Source organism: Cricetulus griseus, chromosome 2 (genome assembly GCF_003668045.3).
Source record: "Cricetulus griseus strain 17A/GY chromosome 2, alternate assembly CriGri-PICRH-1.0, whole genome shotgun sequence".
NCBI classification, from domain to species: Eukaryota; Metazoa; Chordata; class Mammalia; order Rodentia; family Cricetidae; genus Cricetulus; species Cricetulus griseus.
In genome coordinates this window covers 11757577-11778097 of record NC_048595.1, presented here as the reverse complement: position 1 = coordinate 11778097, position 20521 = coordinate 11757577, and the positions used below count along the sequence as shown (strand labels likewise).

Sequence of the window (20521 nt, the reverse complement as noted above, 5' to 3'; positions counted from 1 at the left end):
CCAGCACTCAAAGGGCAGAGGGAGGAGGACAGCTCATGAGACCTGGCCTCAATTGCACAAGTTCAAGGCCAGCCTGAGGCACACAGTGAATCTACCTTACACAGGATCTCTGGAATCCTTTAGCATTACTTTGCACTTGTTGAACTGCAGGTGTTTAGCAGCAGCTCCTAAGCTAAATGCTGCTCTGAGAATTAAAAGCTGGAGGCCTAAATAAAATTTAAATGTGAAATGCTAGGTTTTTACCTGGAGCCCTGGAGTAGATGTTACTATGTAGATCGGGCTGGCTTCCAACTCACAGAGATCTATCTCCTGCTTCTGCCTCTGGAGTGCTGGGATTAAAGCTGAGTACAACCTTGCATACCCAGCACTTAAGAGTCATGAAAGAAACGCAATCATCTTAAAGAAAAGCAGATACTTAAGGAGACCCACTGCCCTTACCGCAATGCCACTGCGCTGTACTGTATGCATGTACTAGAGATTAGATTATCACACTGTGCCCAGGAAACATTTGTGTTCAAGTGTCATCACAAGTGTCAATTCCCCTGGAATCTGAAGCCAGCCTTGTCTACACAGGAAGTTCCTGACTAGTGAGGGTTACAAAGTAAGCACTCAAAAAAAAAGAGTGTTTTTTTTTGTTGTTGTTTTTTTTTAAACTAGGTACAGAACTAGAGTAATTTTAATACATAAGGCAAGGATGCATTTCCCTCTGTGAAGGCGAAGGCATTATATACTATCTAATACAAAGAAAAGAGATGATTACCTAGACTGCTTACTACTTTGTGGCTTTGGAGGCTGTTCTGGAACTAGTTCTTGTAGACCAGGCTAGTCTTGAACTCACAGAGATCCGCCTGCCTCTGCCTCCCGAGTGCTGGGATTAAAGGTGTGCGCCACCAACGCCCGGCTCAGAATACATTCTTAACACGTGCAAGACCCTAAGTTCTACCTGGAACTGTGAAAAACATGAACTAAAAACAAAAGATGTAAAGCCAGGGTTACACACAAAAATCTTGTCTTGGGGGGAAAGAAAAAAGAGCCAGGCAGTGGCGGCACACACCTTTAGTCCCAGCACTTGGGAGGCAGAGGCAGGTGGATCTCTGTGAGTTCAAGGCCACCCTGGTCTACAACAGCTAGTTCCAGGAGAGTCTCAAAAGCCACAGAGAAACCTTGTCTCGAAAAACCAAAATAAATAAATAAAATAAAAAGAAAACACAGATAGCAAAATGCTTTGCCAAGTGCCTACAAGCACAAGGACCTCAGTTCAATCCCCAGCACCCATCTAGCTGGGGGTAGCATGCTTAGAATCCCAGCACTGGGAATATGGAGACAGGAGGAGCAAGTGTGAGCCCCAGACAACAGTGACTCCTTGTTTCAAAAAAATCAAGATGGACAGCTCTTAAGGAATGGCACCTGTAGTTAACCACACACCCACACACACCCACACACACACACCCACACCCAGAGAGAGAGAGAGAGAGAGAGAGAGAGAGAGAGAGAGAGAGAGACCGACCCTCCTTCCCTATCTCAACAGCTTATTTTGCTGGGTCCATGAAGCTCACTAATTTCAGCAGGGAACAGAACAATAGAATACTGGGACACAGTCAGCATAGTGGTTGCATCCCTTATAGAAGAATGAAGGCTGCCTGACTTGTCCATAGGGTGGAGGAAGTCATCCCACTGAAAAGGAGATGCCCCCATGTCAAACAAGAACTGTTGGCAGTCAGGTTTGGAAAAATTTGACCTATTTGACCATGTAAATTCATCCTTTACTAACAAGTAGGAACCCTGGATTTTCCCCCAGCATAAGCAATGCAGTAAAATAAGTTACCTCACTGAGGGTTGGAGATTTATCTTGAATTCAGTGCCCAGCAGCAGGGAAACAAGTCACCAGAAGTTGCCCAACCTTCAGCCATGAAAAGGGAGGGCCTGCACCCCACGGCGGAGGACTTGTACACACACGAGTTCTATGGAAATCAGGCTGTTTCTAGCCTGAGATGAATCACTGCTGTCAAGTGCCTTTCCCACCAGACATCACCCAATCAGAGGTATTACTTCCCCCACATCACAGCAAAGGAAACATCCTTCAACTTGATGTTGGGGGATGCATTACATAGAGTAGCCTCTGACACCCCCTCCCTGCTGCATGAGGATATAAATGCCATTGGACAGGGATAAATAACCATGGAAGTGAACTAAGAACACAGCCAGAAACAGATCATCATTAAAATTAGTGAATCTTAAGCAGTACACAAAAGTCAACTCCTTCACTACATCATCCAACCCTCACAAGACGACCAAAAACATCTTAAAACTATTTCATGTGCGCAGAGGGGACTGTAACAGAACTGTTAATGCCTTAAGTGCAGAGAATGAAGAGTCCAGCACACCCTCTCCTCCCTCTCTCGTAGAATTTTTGTTTAGAACTAATGTACTGACAGTGACCTTGGGAAGGAGCTCAGTGCTTGCCTGGCAAATGAAAACTGAGATAGATCCCCTGCACCACCTAAGTCAGGTGTGGTGGCATTTACCCATAATGCAGCACTCATCAAGTTCAAGGTCAAGCTCAGCTATAATAAAACAAACACAGACCCTCTCTCTCAAAACAAACAAACAAACAGTAAAACCAAGCCAATGACTTCAAACTGCTACTCTGGGAACTAGAACTGAGAATATCTGTTCTCTCTCTCTCTCTCTCTCTCTCTCTCTCTCTCTCTCTCTCTCTCTCTCTCTCTCTCCCTCCCTCCCTCCCTCCCTCCCTCCCTCCCCCCCCTCTCTCAGATGGGGACGTGACAGAACAGCCCCTCACACTGGCACACTAACTGAAGAATTGTACATTTTCAGTGTTTTGATTTCAACTCTGATCTAATCGTGAGAAACTATCAAAGCCTTGGCTTTTGGAAGTTTGACAGTGGGGGTCAGTTTTTATTTAAAAGCTCAAGAGTTCAAGACAGCAGGGTACTGAGCTAGGAAATGCCTCAAAGAGATATTATGTGATTTCAACACAACAAACTGGGACCAGCGGCAGTGAAGAGACATTGATGGGCTCTGGCAGCCTGAAGCCCCACCCCACCCCCACCCCCACCCCAGTTCTGGTGGTCCTTGGTTGTAACTGCCTGAAGCCTTTTGATATGTATGGGGGAGAACAGTTGGTCACACTTCAGGAGACCACCATAGAGAAATATCTGGCAAAAGGCTTGCTTTAGCAGAAACAATAGTTTCTACTTTCAAACACAGTCAGCTATTGAAGAGTCTGGTGATTATGTGGAGAGTATTTTAATAGGTTACCTAATCAACAGAAGAAAAAAATCTAACACTACATTACTGTGACTAAAAACTGGCATACCTTCTGCACTGCCAAAGTCATATACGTTTGTCCCTGATCTGACTCTCTCACTCACTCTCTCCTCCCTCCCTCCCTCCCTCCCTCCCTCCTCCCTCCCTCCCTCCCTCCCTCCCTCCTCCCTCCCCTCCCTCCCTCTTCTCTCTCTCCCTCTCCAGGGTTTCTCTGTGGCTTTGGAGGCTGTCCTGGCACTCGCTCTGTAGACCAGGCTGGCCTCAAACTCACAGAGATCCGCCTGCCTCTGCTTCCCGAGTGCTGGTGTGCACTGATACCACCCGGCTCTAATGTACTTTGAGAGTCAAATAAACATGTCGCGATCCTTTCCAACATAAGAGCACTCAGTGAGGACTGAGAGGGGGTATCCCCACCCTATCTTCAACTACATAAAAACTGGATTCGTAAAAATAAACCTGCTCTATATGACAGGTCAAAAATGTGTTTGGGGAGAAGTGAGAAGTGAAAAAGAGAAAAATAAAATTTAAGCCCATAAAAATTAGAACTTAAGCCATACTGGCAGGTCCGCTGCGCACACCTCAGGCGCACGCGCGGGGGGGGGGGGGGTAATTCAGAAGTAGAATGTGACAGACTATGTACTGGTGACCATTTTCAAAACTGATGGTCCAGCACAAAACTGAATAAACCACCTACCTTCTTTCTGTTAACATTTCATAGAAGTCCCTGATATCTTGACCAGACTTCTCCATGCAGTGATAAAATGCCAACTGGCTTTCCCGATTTGCAAAGTCCACCTTAAATAAAATAATTATTAATAAAACCCATTATTATATGATGCATATCTAATATAAACATAAACAATATATAAAAAGATTATTGTACAGAAAGAGAAGTTTCAGATTTGAATTTTGGAAAGTTTTTGCTTGGTTGTTTGTCAAGACAGGGTTTCTCTGTGTAGCCCTGGCTGACGGTGAACTCAGCCAGCCTCTCTGTCTCTTATAGACAGGGTTTAAAGTGTGAAACCTTATGGCAGGCCAATGGACTGGTCTTATTTGAGGCCCACGCCAAAAGAGGGAGCCCATGGCCGACACTGCCTGGATGATGAGGAAACTGAGGCTGTGCGCCCAGACACTTAGGGTGGAAACACTGGCCCTCCCCCCAAATCAATGAAATGATTCTGAATGAAGTTCTGCTCCACTCAGGGTTTGGTGTCTAGTTTAGTTGTCATCAGAAAGGCTGCCTCTGGCAGCTGATAAGAGTGGATGCAGAGACCCACAGCCAAGCATTAGGCAGAGAGGGGGAGCCCAGGTTGGCGGTCTCTATCAGGTGCCCCATCCCAAGCTTGGGGAACCCTCTGGAAGAGGGTGGAGAAGGAATTGTGGGACCCTGAGGGATGGGGGACACTGCAGAACACAGCCTGTGCCATTAACTAAGAAGGGCTCCTGGGAGCTCATAGAGACTGAAGGAGCAACTGTGGAGCCTGCATGGGTCTACAGCACATCCTCTGCGTATATGTTACGGTTGTTGGCTTAGTGCTTTAAGGGGTCTCCTGGCAGAAGATTTTGGCTGCTCTTGGGACCCTTATCTTCCTATTGGCTTGCCTTGCCCAGCCTTGATGTGACGGTTTGTGCCTGGTCTTACTGTATCTTGTTGTTGATGCCCCGGTTTGGCCTGTTCTTTTCGGGGGGGGGGGGGGGGCAAAAAGTGGTGGTGGGTCTGGGGGAGAAGGAGTAACTGTGAGGAGTGGAAGCTTTGGAATGGATGTATTAATGAGAAAAGAATAAATAAACGTTTGAAAAATAATAATAAATGGTGGCATTGCCAATTTTGGAAAGTTTAAGAGAAATGTTTTGTTTGTTTGTTTGTTTTTAAATATAAAACTCCCAAATTCTACACAAATTAACAGATACAATTTAAGGTCCCAGAACCCAATCTAGGAGTGACAATTCCCAAATTGAGGAGGTTGAATCAGGACGGTCACAATCATGGGCATTAGCCCCGTCTGGGCTGCACAGTGAGACCCAGACTTACACACCCACAACTTCTCCCCTTGCCAACCAAACAAACAACGAAAAAAGAGAAAAATAAAATGCAAACAGATTCCTACAAGAATTCTGAGTTGGCAAATGCTTGTGCCAATTTAAATGGGCAACCAATTGTTGGGCAATCTATGATGCACATAAATTTGTAAGAATAGCCAGTATGACAGGACACAAGAACACAGTTCTATTTACCGGCTGCCTAGCTTCATGTCCTACTTCCAAAATACTGTTTTGTTTTGTTGTGTTTTTTTTTTTTATCTTAATCTAGCCATCAGTTCTTAAGTTAAGAATTATGCCAAACAACCATGAATAGTTTTTAAACAAACAAAACCAGGAATGAACACACACACACACACACACACACACACACACACACACACACACACACACACGCTTTGCTTACAGCCAAGGGTAGCTTACTTTTGGAAGCTGACTGAATGTGCCACTGGCACACAGATACTCACTGTAATGGGGAAGAAGGGCCCTGCACCAAGAATACAGGAAAGGCATCCAGGGAAAGAAGTGCTTTGGAAAGGACTGCTGGGAAGATCTATGACTAACACCTGTGTCCACAAATAGCAAGCATGGAAATTCTATTATTTCCCCTAAAATTGAGGAGAAATAAAACCATGTTGGGTAAACCACTCTCTATGTGGGCAACCTATATATGCAACTCTGGGCAGAAATCTGAATAGACTTTTGTTTGGCTTCTGGTTTTTTATTTGGTTTGGTTTTTGTTTTTGAAGCACATTATACTATGAGGACCTGTCTGGGATTAGGTCATATGACACACAGTCTTTGCCTTTTGTTAAAGTCACTGTGCGCACCTTAATTTTATTCCCACCAATTTTCCTGCCCTTGGTCTCCTTGACAGCTGCTTGTGCATACTCAATCTCATTGTAGAGAACCAGAGCCATGCCTTTTAAGCGGTCAAACACCACCTGCAAAAAATAAAACAACCAATTAAGAGCTTTATCTACTATTTGTCAGTCCCAAAAAACCCTAAGTCACAAGGATGTGCCTAAGAAAAAGTACTGTTCTTAGATTACTCCAGAAAAACTTGGCTTTCCCAGAAGAGGCTTGTCTTAGTAAACACACTAAGTTCAGTGTGCAGACCATGGAATCATGCCATCGTCTTAGTAGACAAATGTCAGGTGTTGCAAGGACAACTGTTGTTCATATTCACTGTACTACAAGGAGACCATTCTTTTATCTGAAGCTCAAAATAATTAAGAGGATGGAACTGGGCCCAAGATCCTTTTCCTGTGTTTGTGGGTGTGCTATTTAAAATATTGGTCAGATGAAAATTTTGCTGTATGAACACATTATATTCATAATTAAACACAAATCAGATCTAGGGACACAACTCAGTGACAGAGAACTTGCCTCGTACACACATGACCCAATGTTCAATCCCTAGCAAAACAATGATGAGTAAAACTTAATCACAGTTAGGTATGAATGTCAATTCCTCTCCCTCTCCCTCCCATCAGTTATTATTCCAGACAGAGTCTCAACGACATAGCACCCTCCTGCCTAAGTCTACTTAATCTGTGATTACAGGCATGAGCCACCACGTCCAGCTATTAGACTGGCATTTGTATGACGTTCAAAGGACAAATTCAGGTGCCAGCCTTTGCTTTCCAACTTGTTTGAGATGGGCTGTCCTTGTTCTGCCACAAACTCCAGACTCCTGCTCTATGAACGCCTGGGCTTTTCTGTCTACACCTCCCATCCCCACAGAGAGTTTCAGGGATTACAGACATCCATGCTGCTTCTGGCTTTTCTGTGGATTCTAGGGATTTGAACTCGGGTCTTCACACTCTCAGCTAATTCTCTGGCTCTAGACTAATCTCCCCTACTATCAGTGTGTGCGTGTGCACACATGGTGTATGTGTGCTGGCAGGAATGCCATGGAACACATGCCGACATCAGAGGACTACTCTGTGGGCTTTGTTCTCTCATTCCACCTTGATGTGGGTTTTGGGAATCAAACTCATTTACCAGATTGTGTGGCAAACTATTGACCTACCGAGCCATCTTGCTCGCCCTGAACTAATTTTCATGTGAGAAAATGATAAAAACATCTAGCAAGCTACTCTATTGTTTTAATTTGCTTATTTTGGCTAAGTCCAGCACCACAGTGTGGTTTGAAAACGGAAGCTTAAGGGGTGGACCATTTTAAATTCAAACTGGATTTTATTTATGCATGTATGTAGCCAGTGCTCTTAACCACTAAGCCATCCTTTCTCCAGCCCTAGGTATTTAATTTGAAAGCTCACTAGTATAAATAACTATTTTTATATGAGACTTTCATTTTTGAAGTGTGTGACAACTGCCAGAGGCTGTGGAAAGGTCTATGTCATGAGTAAGCAAAATATTTGTTTTTGTTTTTGTTTTTGTTTTGTTTTCTGAGACAGGGTTTCTTGGTGTAGCTTTGGAACCTATCCTGGCAGTTGCTCGGAGACCAGGCTGGCCTCAAACTCACAGAGATTCCGCCTGCCTCTGCCTCCCAGGTGCTGGCAAAATATTTTTTTTTTAAATCCATATATATATATGAGTTCCAAATTTTCCCAGAATCTTACATAATTTGGGAAATAGCTTTATTGCTGGTGATTTTGCAGTGCTAGAGACTGAACATAAATCTAAATTTAATGTTTACAAAGCTCTGCACAGTCCAGAAGAATGTGTTGGATTTCTTCAGCTGATGTTCCAGGCAGGGCTGAACCACCTGGTGTGAGTGCTGGGAACCAAACTTGGACCCTCTGAAGGAGTAGCAAGGGTTTTAAGTACTGTGCATCTCTGCAGACCCAGCAAAGAGTGTTTTAAGGTGTAAATTATTTAAGGAATGGAAAAGACAGCAGCAGAAAGTGAGACCAAAGGACAGAACACAAGAAATACCGAGAAACAAAGTCAACAGCAAGTACCTACCTTTACCACAGGCCCGTATCGGCAGAAATGCCGTGTTAAATACTGGTCAGACACGTTTGAAGAAAGTCCGTCTAACCACACGCAGTTCGTGGGCATGCTCTTTCCGAAACCCAGCTGAAATTAAAAGAGAAAAGTCTATCACCACAGTTCACAACTACTACATAACTAAAAAATTCTTAGAAAACTAGTCTTCTCTAGAAACACTGAATTGTGTGTATTGAACCCAAGAGCTCACACATGGTAAAGTGTGTTATCATCTACCACTGAGCTCAAAACAACATGCAAGTGGTTAGTATGCAATTAAAAAACAATCAAAATTTACAGCAGGGCAACCCTGCCTGGCTCTGAGTGGCAGTCTCCAATGACAAGATGGGTGCACAGAGCCTGGCTTTCCCACTAAGCAACTGTCCTTCTGTGACCCTAAAATAACAAGATAAAGTCCTCAAACCCTTAAAGCAAATCAAATATAAGGATTTATGCGCTTTGCTTACCTTGAGGCGGTTATTTCCAAGGTACTCCCCGTCCATCTTCTTGATGGCCTTACACACACTGGCAATATCACAGTACTGCAGGAAGGCATACTGAGGAACTCCGTTCACTTTCTTAATATCGATGTCCTGAAAGGGCCAATCAATATCACTTAGCAATATGGCAATAAGAAAGTAAATCAGTTGAAGCCAAGTCCACATAGAGTGCTTCTTTCTACAGGTCATGTTCGCAGTACCTTTAGTTGGATCATCTGTCTGAATACACTGTAAACTGATGGATGGTATAAAGATCAGATACCATGAAAGCCATCCCATGTGAGGTCCCTGGAGATGAGCAACTATGCTGCAACTTAAAATTTTAAATCCATGGTAAAGAGAGAAATCCATAACAAAGGAAAGGTTGCCTACTTAGTGAAATACTAAGAAGTAATTCCCTTTGGTGTTGTGGAATAATGTTTTTGCTTTTTTGTCGTTGTTGTTTTTTTGTTTTTGTTTGTTTTTTGTTTTTTTAAAATGGAGTGTGCTGGATGTCTCTACAATTTTGTTCAAAGGACTACAGAATCTGGAAAAGCTGTTGCTGCTATTGATGCATAACATATTGCCATTATTGCTCTTTTTATATAATATATATATATATATATATATATATATATATATATATATGCTAATTGAAACTCAAATATGTGATGAATCCAAGGTGTTTCAGTGAGTGCTCACCTGTGCATGCAAATTTGATTTCATCTTTAGTAAGTAGTAAAGTTATATGCTTGCCAAAAAAAAAAAAATAAGTGACACACTGGAAGACAAATGTCACACAATTTCAATTTTATGTGTAACCTAGAAATGATGAACTTATGGGAACAGAGAGCAGAATTGTGGCTATTAGGCTTCAATGTGGGTCTTTTAACAATGGGGAAACGATTGGTTTAAGGATATAAAACTGCAGTTGGACAAGAGGCATGGACTCTCTGAAGTCTTGAGGTCTACTGAGAGCATGATAAATATGGTTGATAACAATATGCTATATTTTAAAAGTTGTGAGATAGTATACTTTAAGTGTTCTCAAAACAAAAATGATGAATATGTGTGATATAACATGTTAATTGGTTTAATTTAGCCATGCCATTGTGAACATACTGTATTCTGTATCATAATTGTGCATGACTTGATTTATAAGCTAAATGAATGAATGAATGAAAAAAAAAGAATAATGTTTTTGTACACTAAACATTGTCAAGTGAAGATGTGTCACTTGGATTGGTTTAATAAAAAGCTGACAGACTAATAGCTCGGCAGGATTTTCAAGGCAGAGAGGACACTGGAAAGAAGAAAGGAAGCCGCCAGAAGATGCAGAGCAAGTAGGATGGGCAAGACAGCCACAAGACAGAAAGTAAATTAATATACATGAGTTAACTTAAGTTACAAGAGCTAGTTAGAAACAAGGCTAAGCTATCAGCTGGACTTTCATAATTACTAAGTCTCTGTGTCATTACTGGGAAGTCGTTGGTCCTGACAAAAAAGTCTGACTACACTTTGACATTGTCATAAATCTTTGGTAGAGCCAAACACCTTAATACACTACCTGAGCCAGGTGTGGTTATCCACGCCTTTAATCCCAGCACTCAGGAGGCAGAGGCAGGCGGATCTCTATGAGTTCCAGGGCAGCTGGTCTACAGAGCTGGTTCCAGGACAGCCAAGGCTACCCAAAAAAACCCTGTCTTGAAAAACACCAAAACCAAAACCCAAACCAAAAAGCAAACAAACAAACAAACAAAAAACCTAGGGTATCTTGACACCTCTGGCCTCAACAGGCATTAATACTCACACGGACATATCCACACAGAGACATATATGTAACTAAACATTGTAGCTGGAGTTTCTTGTCCTGCCAGGTCCTGCTGCCCTTCAGCCCCAAATAAGCACATGGATCCTATATTAATTATAAAGCTGTTGGCTGGTGGCTAGGGCTTCTTAATGGCTAGCTCTGTCTTAATTATTAACCCATTTCTATAAATCTATGTATTTCCATGTAGTCTTGGCTTACCAGACTGTCGGCTACATGACATCTCCTCCTGTTCTCTCTCTGCCTACTTTTCCAAGAATTCTCATCTCCTAGTCCCCCCCGTATCTTCCTGCCTCTATTGGCCATTGGTCAAACTGTTTTAATCATCAACCAATAAGAGAAACATATATACAGAAGGACATCCCCCATCAAAACATGATAATTAAAAACAAAACAAACAAACCAAAAAACTGTGTAGCCCCAGCTGGCCTGGGAACTCACTATGTAGACAAGGCTGGCCTTGAACTCACAGAGATCTGCCTGTCTTCCTAAACAGCAAGACATTGGCTCCAATGTTTTAGAGGGCGCTGGAGAGATGAGAGATGACTTGGCATTCACTTATGAGCACTGGCTGTTCTTGTAGATAACAGAGTTCAGTTTCTAGTATGCACATGGCAGCTCCCATCACCTATAACTCCTGTGCCAGGGAGACCATTGCCCTCCTGTAGCCTCCACAGGCACCTGGCACACACAAGGCTCACAGACATATATTCAGGCAAAATGTGCATATACATACACTCCCCCCCCCCCTCTCTCTCTCTCTCTTTTGAAAGTCTCTTTAAAAATGTTAATTGGAGGATGAGGAAATGGTCCATACCTATAATCCCATTACTCAGGAGGTCGAGGAAAGAATATCATTTCAAGGCAAGCTTGGGCTGCATGAGACTCCAGTCTTTAAAAATGAATATGGATGGCGCAAGGGGGAAATATTTAATTTGTCCTCAAATATCACGTATACACATACGCTTCCACCCAGATGTACGACATTTTATCACTAAGGCGTCAGACATACCACAATTTCTCCAAAGCGCTGAAAGATGTTTCGAAGGTCATGGTAAGTCGTCGTTTTTTCAAGGTTGCCAATAAAAAGAGTTCTTGTTGCTTTGGGGTGGAATTCATCTATCCTTTCATCCAAGGGCCGGAACTCATTTTCACTTTCTGTTTCTGTGAGTGGATGGGACAGAATACAACAGGGCCCTTTAATACATCCTCTAGTATTTAGTTTACTCACTTGGGAAATATGTGTCTGACAAACTGTGTCATTCTGGGCCTGGTGGACAGGCCCGTAACCTCAGCACTCAGGAAACAGTGGAGACAGGACTGCTGGCTCTAGACCAGCCTTGTTACACAGCAGCCACTGTCTTAGACAAACAAGGAGACATGCAAAAATTGAATATCTTTCTCAAAGAATTTAACAAGAAAATTTTTGTTTGCTTGTTTTTGTTGTTGTTGTTTATAGGCTTTCACCATGCAGTCCTAGTTGGCCTTCAGTGAGTTGTACTGAGTGCTAAGATTAAAGGCATAAACCATTATGACATTTATTATTATAGTGTGTGTGCATGACATTTGAGTTTGGGCATGTGTGGAGGTCAAGGGACAACTTTGTCCATTCAACTCTACATGGATCCCAAGGATGGACTCGGGTCATCAGACAAGTGCCTTTTACCCTCTGGTCTTAACATAGAATATGAAACTATTACCTGGCTAGGCATGGTGAAGCACTCCTGTAGTTCTAGCACTTAGAAGACAAATGCAAGAGAATGGAGGGTTTAAGGCCAGCCTGTGCCATATAAGGGAACTCCAGGCAACTGTGGGCTTCATAGGGTAACCCTATCCCAAACAAACAAAACACATACATACTCTACAATCTAAAAGGAAAACTACAGCTCATCAGAAAACAGTACCACTACGTTGTTTAGTTCCATTTACTTTCAAATCTTAATGAAGTCCAACATTTCATGTTTATTACAATAATAGTAATTCAAATGTCTAAATCATGACTTTAGGGGATGGAGAGATGACTCCAAAGCTCAGCACTACTGCTCTTGCATCAGACCCAGGTTCAACTCCCAGGATCCATAGCAGCTCACAAACCATCCAGTTCCATGGGATCTAACACGGTCTAGCTTCCATGGATACCAGGCACGTGCATAGTGCACAGACATATGCAGGCACAACACCCATACAAATACAATACTAAAATAATTACTTTAAAAAGACTTTTAGAGGGCTGGAAAGATGGCTCAGCGGCTTAGGAGCACTGACTGCTCTTCCAGAGATCCTGAGTTCAATTCCCAGCAACCACTTGGTGGCTCACAACCATCTGTAATGAGATCTGGTTCCCTCTTCTGGCCCACAGGGATACATGCAGGCAGAACAGTGTATACATAATAAATAAATATTTAAAAAAAAAAAAAAAGACTTTTAGATACAAGAATAATTGTGTGTAAAATGTCTCTCTCTCTTTTTTGATGTTATATGGTCCTCAATGACATCCAAAAGATTTCTGTTTTTTATGATGAAAAGTCTTGGCTTAACTTCTAATTTAATGGCAGCCCTTTGCTAAAGCTCCAATTATTAATTCTGTCTAAGACACAGACACTCAAGGTTTTGATGCTAATTATAGCTCAGCACTACATGTTCTCTACTTTTGAAAAATGTAAAACAAAGCCATCCAAAAGATAGGCAGACAGGCTAAGGATACAGCTCAGAAGTAGAGCTCTGTGTAGCATGCACTGGGCTCTGGGCTCAATCCTAACACACACACGCAAAATGAAGCCAGGCATGGGAGACACATCCCTATAACTCCATCAGGTATAGGTGGGAGTAACAGGAGTCTAAGGCTAGCCTTTAACTATACAGCAAATTCAAGGCTAGCCTGAGCTCTACGAAACCTTGCTGGGTGGTGGTGGTGCCTTTAGTCCCAGCATTTGGGAGGCAGAGGCAGGCAGATCTTTGTGAGTTCAAGGCCAGGCTGGTCTATAGATCTCATTCCAGGACAGTCTCTAAAACTACTCAGAGAAACCCTGTCTCAAAAACTAAAACAAAAATAAAATTAACAAATAAGAGATGAACTGAGCATCAAGGCACACACATGATGTCCCAGCACTTGGGAGGTTTAGGCAATAGATGCTGAATTTAAGGTTGGCCTTGTTTACTTTACATAAGACTCAGTCTCAAAAGAATGAGTAACAGCCCCACTGTTCCTGAGTGCTACATAACAAGGTTAAAGGTCTTATATAACCATCATCCTAAACTATCCTTCTATGCGTGAAGACCAGAGTGCTATCACCTGTCAGTGACTCTGGTTTAGATCTCCATTAACAACTGACTGATGTTTAAGACCTACAAAGGTTAGGTGCACACTGAACAGTTCTCAGGCGGTTCTGACATGCCCCAAGGAAATCCAGCAAGAACCCCTGACACCTGTGGTGATGTCCACTTGTGACCCCAGCACTTTGAAGGCTGAGGCAGAAGGACTGCCCTAAGTTCAAGGTAAACCTGGACTACACAGTGAGTTCAGTTCTAGAAAAGCCTGTGCTACGGAGTGAGACTCTGACTCAAGAAAACCACAAAAAAAGAACTCATGAGCTGTTCTTAATTGGGTATAATTTGGGGCTGCACACCTTAAACTCAGTTGATAATGGGGAAAAGGCATTCTTTAGGAAAAGAATTTCCTTTAAATTCTGTTATGTTTAATCCTGATTGTCAACTTGATAGGATTTAGATTCACGTGGAAACAAATCTCTGGATGAGTCTGTGAGGATTTTCTAGCTCAGGTTACTCTAGGTGGGAAGACCACCCTAAATGTGGGTGGTCCAACTGATGACCAGTCACCACCCCACCCCAAGCGCCGTCAGCTGAGCCTAGCTTACGGCTGCCAGGATCCAGGCTCTGATCCTAAAACTCGGTAACAAGACAGTCCACACTCCTTAACAACATTCAAGTTCTGGTCACCTAGAATAGCAGACCTAATTTATGCTGGGAAAAATGTAAACGAATCTCTCAAATATTAATTCAGAGTTTGCTTTCTAATGCAAATCTTGTTATCATCCTTGTATCTCAATCACTCCCATCTTTTGGGGAAGGCTGACTCCACAGATGGCCTGAAGCTGCACTCTGGACTCTAAGGTAAGTCATTTCCCTTACAGAGGCAGAACCACCACCACTGCCCACCACAGCTTAGTGGGCTTCATTAAGGTGACCCAAGACCTTAGCTACCTACCTTTTAAGAGACTGGGACTGTAAGTTAAGAAATGAAACACTAGAACTGTGTCCACCCTTCATCACCCCTCTCCCAGCCTTACCTGGCCCTATCCATGCAGTCACCTCAATCTGCATGCCAAAGAAAAGTTTTCCCTTTGATGCGGTCAGTGCTTTTTCTTGGTCCTCTTGCTGCCGAAAGAACACCAGGCCATACCGCTCCTCAGAGGCCCCGTGGATCTGCACTGAAGTCACCTTGCCAAACTTCTTAAACTCATGGAACAGGCCATCTTTAAGGCTTGTATCTACATAGACAAACGAAAATAAGGACATTTTTCTCATGTTAACCACAACCCTGTAGCAAACTATTTCACCAAATCAAAATATTTAATCGAGGAAAATATCTATTCAAAAGCAAACCAGGTTTTGTCTGTACTTGTGTTTTCGTGTGCACACAAATATGTGTATGTACTGACCATAAGTTGCCATTTGACACACAGCTTTTCTGTGTGCAACGGAACCAAGCTAGAGAGCAGAGCCAGCAGCTCGGTAGTTCCGAGTGGGCAGCTATGCCTACTTCTCTGAGTTCTAACTCCGACTTTTCCTTCCATCTTTTGAGACACACATGAAAATCCTAAGCCTGCTGTCCCCAACTGCCTCTCCGTTTCCTCACTGTGTTGCCAACCATGCAGCTGTTTGCAGACCAGTCCATGCCGACCCTGCCTGCTTCCTCCTCTTTCTCCCTTGTCCTGGCAATGCCAAAATGTGCCTTGCCTTCCCTGTTGTGCGCTCTCAAGCTTTAGGAAATAAACGCATACAATTATAATAATCACTTGGTTTTGTTCATGGCATTAAGTGCTAATGAGCCATAGAAACACCACACGTCACCCATTTTAGCTCCTCAGTGAGCTGCACTCTCAATAGCTGGGAGGAAATTGCACTCATTTACCTACCTGTAGAGCGTACTGGAAGATTCTGAACTTTGATCCCAAAACTCTTGCGGGGCTCATCTTTTTCAAGAGAGGAGAGCAACTGGGAAGTGGGTGCAGGGACCGCGGCAGACTGAACTGAGCGGGCCGGTGAGTCACCACTTGAGGTGCTGCTGGAGTCACTGCTGCAGAGCAAGAAAACAACAAAGGAAACACAAGAGAACCCACGCCATTCGTGTAAGAACACACAGAAAAGGGGCAAGCAGCACATGAAACAACAGCAAACAGCAACAATTAGCACACTGAGGCTGAGGCTTCTGGAGTCGGCACTGTGTGTCTCTCACTCAGTCTTCAGAGGGAGAGGGCAGTTTCACACTGCCCTGGGGCCAGGGGGGAAAAGTAACATTCTTTCACCAACATGGAAAATTTCAACTTCTATGGCTTCTCTTCCAGGTGAAGTCAGTCTAGTGAGAAGCAAGCAGGTATACTGTGTCTGTAATCCTACACCCTGGGGGATGTGGCACTAAGATTTGAGAGTTCAAGACCAGCCTGGGCCATAAAGCAAGACCTTACCTTCCTTCAAGAAACAAAGAAACAGTGACAATCACGATAGAACCCTGCGAGTCAGTGCTAGAGTCACAGATAAGAGTCTAAATATTGGTTCAGAAACACTGCATATTTCTTGAACAAAACACTTGACCTCTTACTGAGCGTCATAGAGATAAGACTCAAGTCAAACAGTCTGTTCATCTTTCAAGGACACACTACATGAACAGCACACAATGCTTTTAAGAATTTCAGGCTTGAGCTGGGTGGTAGTGACACAGGCTTTTAATCAACATACTCTGGAGGCAGAGGCAGGCAGACCTCTGTGAGTTCAAGGCCAGCCTGGTCTACAGAGGGACTTCGAGGACAGCAAAGGATACAGAGAGAAACCTTCTCTCTCCAAAAACCCAATCTACACAGCCAGATCTACATAGCAAGATCCTGCCTTAAACAAAAGCAACAACCAGCCAGATGATGGTGGCGCACACCTTCAGTCCCCGTACTTGGGAGGCAAAGTCAGGTGGATCTCTGTGAATTTGAGGCCAGCCTGGTCTACAGAGAGAGTTCCAAGACATCTGGGACTGTTTCACAGAGAAATCCTGTCTCGAAAAAACAAACAAAAAAAGCAACTACTAAACATGGACAAGACCCTAAACTCTGGCCTTGGAAATAGCCAGGTAACAAGTTATATACAAGTCCACATTAATGAAATACAGACAAGGGGCCAGTGAGATGGCTCACCAGGTTAAAAGTGCTTGCCTGATATCCTGAATTCCATTACTGAGGAAGTTTATATGGTAGAAAGAGAGGATCAATACTGCCAAGCTGCCCTCTACATCCACAAGCTCACAAAGGTGTGTGCACTGGGAAGATAGAAGCAGGTGGATGTCTGGGGGTTTGAGGCCGGCCTGATCTGCACAGATAGTTGCCAGTGAAGGTTATATTGCTCAAGACCCTGTCTGTCTCAAAAAAAGAAAAACAAAAAACAAAAACCTAAGCAGATATAATCTGTCAGGCATGATGGCTCAAGTGCCAGTCCCAGACCAGCTCCAGGCTCAGACTGAGACCCTGCCATTAAAGGGAGTTCAAGTGGTGCAGATATAATCTGAAGCAATAATTTTATTTGTATTTTTCCCCTCCCTCCCACCTTCCTTCCTTTCAAGACAGGGTCTCTCCATGTGGCCCTGGTTGTCCCAGAACTCACTATGTAGACCAAGACGGCCTTGAACTCATGTGCTGAGATTAAAGGCATATGCCAGGGCTCAACTCTGAATAAGTAATTATTAATGACTTCACATCTGGTAGCTAATTTATTTCTTCTATATAATTCATAAGCTTGAATCAGAGGGAAAGTGTACTAAGTACATTTTTCCATCAGGCTTAGACAATTCAAAATGTGCTACAGTCCCTGGTGCTTTCCTCAGGTATAAGAGCATCATTGTCTACTATAGAACTCATCACTGCTCCAGGACAGATTCCCCTCTTTTTTTATAAGACAGGGTTTCTTCACACAGTGCAGGATAAAGTGTAATCCATGATCCCCCTGCTAGCTAAAGTACTGGGGATACAGGTTCATGGTATTAAACTAAGAATTTTGCTTTTGTTGTTGTTGAAGACAAGGTCTTATAATCTATACAGGCTTCAAACACTTAATTCCTAAAGCTTCTGTCTCTACCTCATGAGTGCTGGGAATATCAATGTGGGCCACCAGACCTGGCATTTTCCCAATTGCTCCTTTTCATAACCTTCCGACCCCCAACAGTACTAATGATCTCTCCACATCAGAATCTCAAGGGCAGGGAACACTGTCCTATCGTGTGTGTGTCCTGCACATCAAAGATGCCACAATGTATGTAGAGATCAAGACATTTTCAGGAGTCCTTGTTTTCCTTCCACAATGTCAACTTCTAAAACCAGACTAAGTGGAAACTCGATTTCAAATTATGCTGGCATCAGTTGATTACAGCAAACAGTAAAAAAGTCACATGCAGAGTTTCTCTTTCTATCAACACCAAGGCCAAATAAATTTGATTTTGCTTGTTTTCCAAGACAAGGTAGCATGGCTGTCCTGGAACTCACTTTGTAAACCAGGCTGGCCTCAAACTCAGGGATCTATCTGTCTCTGCTCTACCCCCAATGTGTAGACCACCACACCCAGGTTGCAGAAGACATTATTTTTAATTGTGAAACAAACAATGATTGAAATACACAGCACTGTAACCACTGCTAACAAAGATGACATGAATGAAAAACCATTCCAATCATTTTAATATGGACTCTGCAGTAAGCTTTTCTTCACTCAACTAGGGGTTTATGGTAATGGATTTTATTTCCTCACCCAAGAATCATCATCATCACCATCACTTTCGTTTTACAAGACAGGTTTCTCTGTGTAGCCCTGGTTGTCCTGGCTGGCCTTGAACTCAGAGATCAACCTGCCTCTGCCTCCAAGTGCTGGGATTAAAGGTGTATCACTAAAAGGCTTAATCCAGATCTTGGGGGGAGGGGGGCCACACCTTTAATCTGGGCCACACCTTCTGTTGGACAACTATATAAGGACTTGGAAGAAGAAAGCTCTGCTCTGCTTGCTTGCTCTCACCTTGCTAGCAAGTCCATTCCTTCACTGCATTAGAGCCTATTTTCTCGGGATTCCAGCATCTACTGAAGACCAGCGGAGACATCCAGCCTTGTGGACTGAGCAACTACTGGGTTCTTGGACTTTCCATTCATAGCCACCACTGTTGGGTTAGCTGGACTATATCCTGTAAGTCATTCTAATAAATCCCTTTCCTTAAGAGAGATTCATTCTCTAAGTTTTGTTACTCTACAGAACACTAACTAATATAGCCTCTGAATGAGTTATTTTCAATTTTAAAATGATACAACTCATCAACAACCAAAATGGCCAAAGGATTCTAACTAATGAAAACTAAGTACACAAAAAGCCCTCACAGCACTGAGAGGCGCTGAGATGGACATCAAAAGCACATAGCACATTGAACTGGTAATGGAAGCTGTGTTGCTGGCACCTGGGAGACCTAAAGAGGATCAGAGGGTCTGGGTAGAGAGCTCGAGGCCAGTCTATACTATAGAACCAGACCCTATTTCCAAAACCAAAGGACGACAAAAACCACAGTCAGTGTTACCTCTGATCCATTAGGGTCATACTAACTTGTGGGACCCATGCTGGTCTCAAACTTGCAGCAATTCTCCAGCCTCAACCACTCGAAGATTGGATTTACAAGTGTGAGCTACCATGTGTGTAGCTCCAACTCTTGGAAGGTGGATAATTCAAAGCCAGCTTGGGCTGCATTGCTCCAAACAATCGGAATGTAAAGAATTGGAGCCTTTTGTGTAGGTGTTTGTTGGGTGAAAGCACAGTCACTCTGCCGCCTTCCTGCTCCAAAAGATACAGTCTCTGCCCTTCCGATGCTCTCCGAGACCCAACAGAGTTCACACCCAAAGCTCCTCTATCTTAAAGGGGTCATGGCCAAACCTGAAACCATGCCCAAAGGGTGTGGCCACTACTAAAAGTTCACTGGCAAGGCAAGATGCCACTACACTGCAAGAAGGTCTGAGTGATGGAAATTAAAGTCGAACTCCTCATTCAAGACCTTAATGAGAAAACCGATATATTAAAAGACTAAGCTGTGTTTTTATCAGGGAACCAGATAGAACGGCTATTGGAAAAAAGATTAAGATTAAGTTAGCAGAGAAAAACGAACCAAGTAGCAGAGCTGTCTATCACTCAAGAGCTAGAAGCAGAAAACAAACACATACCCAGCAATAATTCCTGCTGACAGAAACAAACAGTAACAATTACATTGGTTCTAAGGTTTTGGGTTTTTAACGGGTACTGGGGACAGACCACAGGGCCCCCACACGTGCTAGGCAAATAATGGACCACTGAACTGCACCCCCAGACCAAAGACTTTTTAAAGAATGCTTGATTTGCCAGGCAGTGACACATGCTTCAATCCCAGAGAGAGGAACAAGCCAGTGAGGCATCAAGTGCCAGTCGGTGAAGCTGAGAAAAATGGAGCTGATTTAGAGGACGGAGACTGATGAGGAGTGGGGCGCTTAAGGGGCCAAGGAAGTGTATCTGTCAGCTTCGGCTGTGTAACAAACCCCCCTTGCCAGGTATGGTGGCGCACGCCTTTAATTCCAGCACTTCGAGGCCAGCCTGGTCTACAGAGTGAGTTCCAAGACAGCCAGAGTTACACAGAGAAACTCAGTCTTGAAAAAAG

The 20521-nt window shown here is 43.4% G+C and overlaps 1 protein-coding gene across 4 annotated transcripts in view; it reads right to left on the bottom strand.

Annotated features, from left to right (window-relative positions):
* Spen (spen family transcriptional repressor) overlaps positions 1 to 20521 on the bottom strand; it is a 67770-nt gene that overhangs the window by 11422 nt on the left and 35827 nt on the right. For 2 of the 4 annotated variants that reach the window (XM_027399921.2, XM_027399922.2), the window contains exons 4-10: positions 15753 to 15913; positions 14904 to 15104; positions 11609 to 11760; positions 8757 to 8882; positions 8266 to 8379; positions 6162 to 6275; positions 3986 to 4086 (exon numbers count right to left, since the gene is read on the bottom strand). In XM_027399921.2, coding sequence (XP_027255722.1) covers positions 3986 to 4086; positions 6162 to 6275; positions 8266 to 8379; positions 8757 to 8882; positions 11609 to 11760; positions 14904 to 15104; positions 15753 to 15913 — 969 coding nt within the window. The remainder of the gene's footprint in view (positions 1 to 3985; positions 4087 to 6161; positions 6276 to 8265; positions 8380 to 8756; positions 8883 to 11608; positions 11761 to 14903; positions 15105 to 15752; positions 15914 to 20521) is intronic. The other 2 variants (XM_027399923.2, XM_027399924.2) reach the window with 2 other exon arrangements.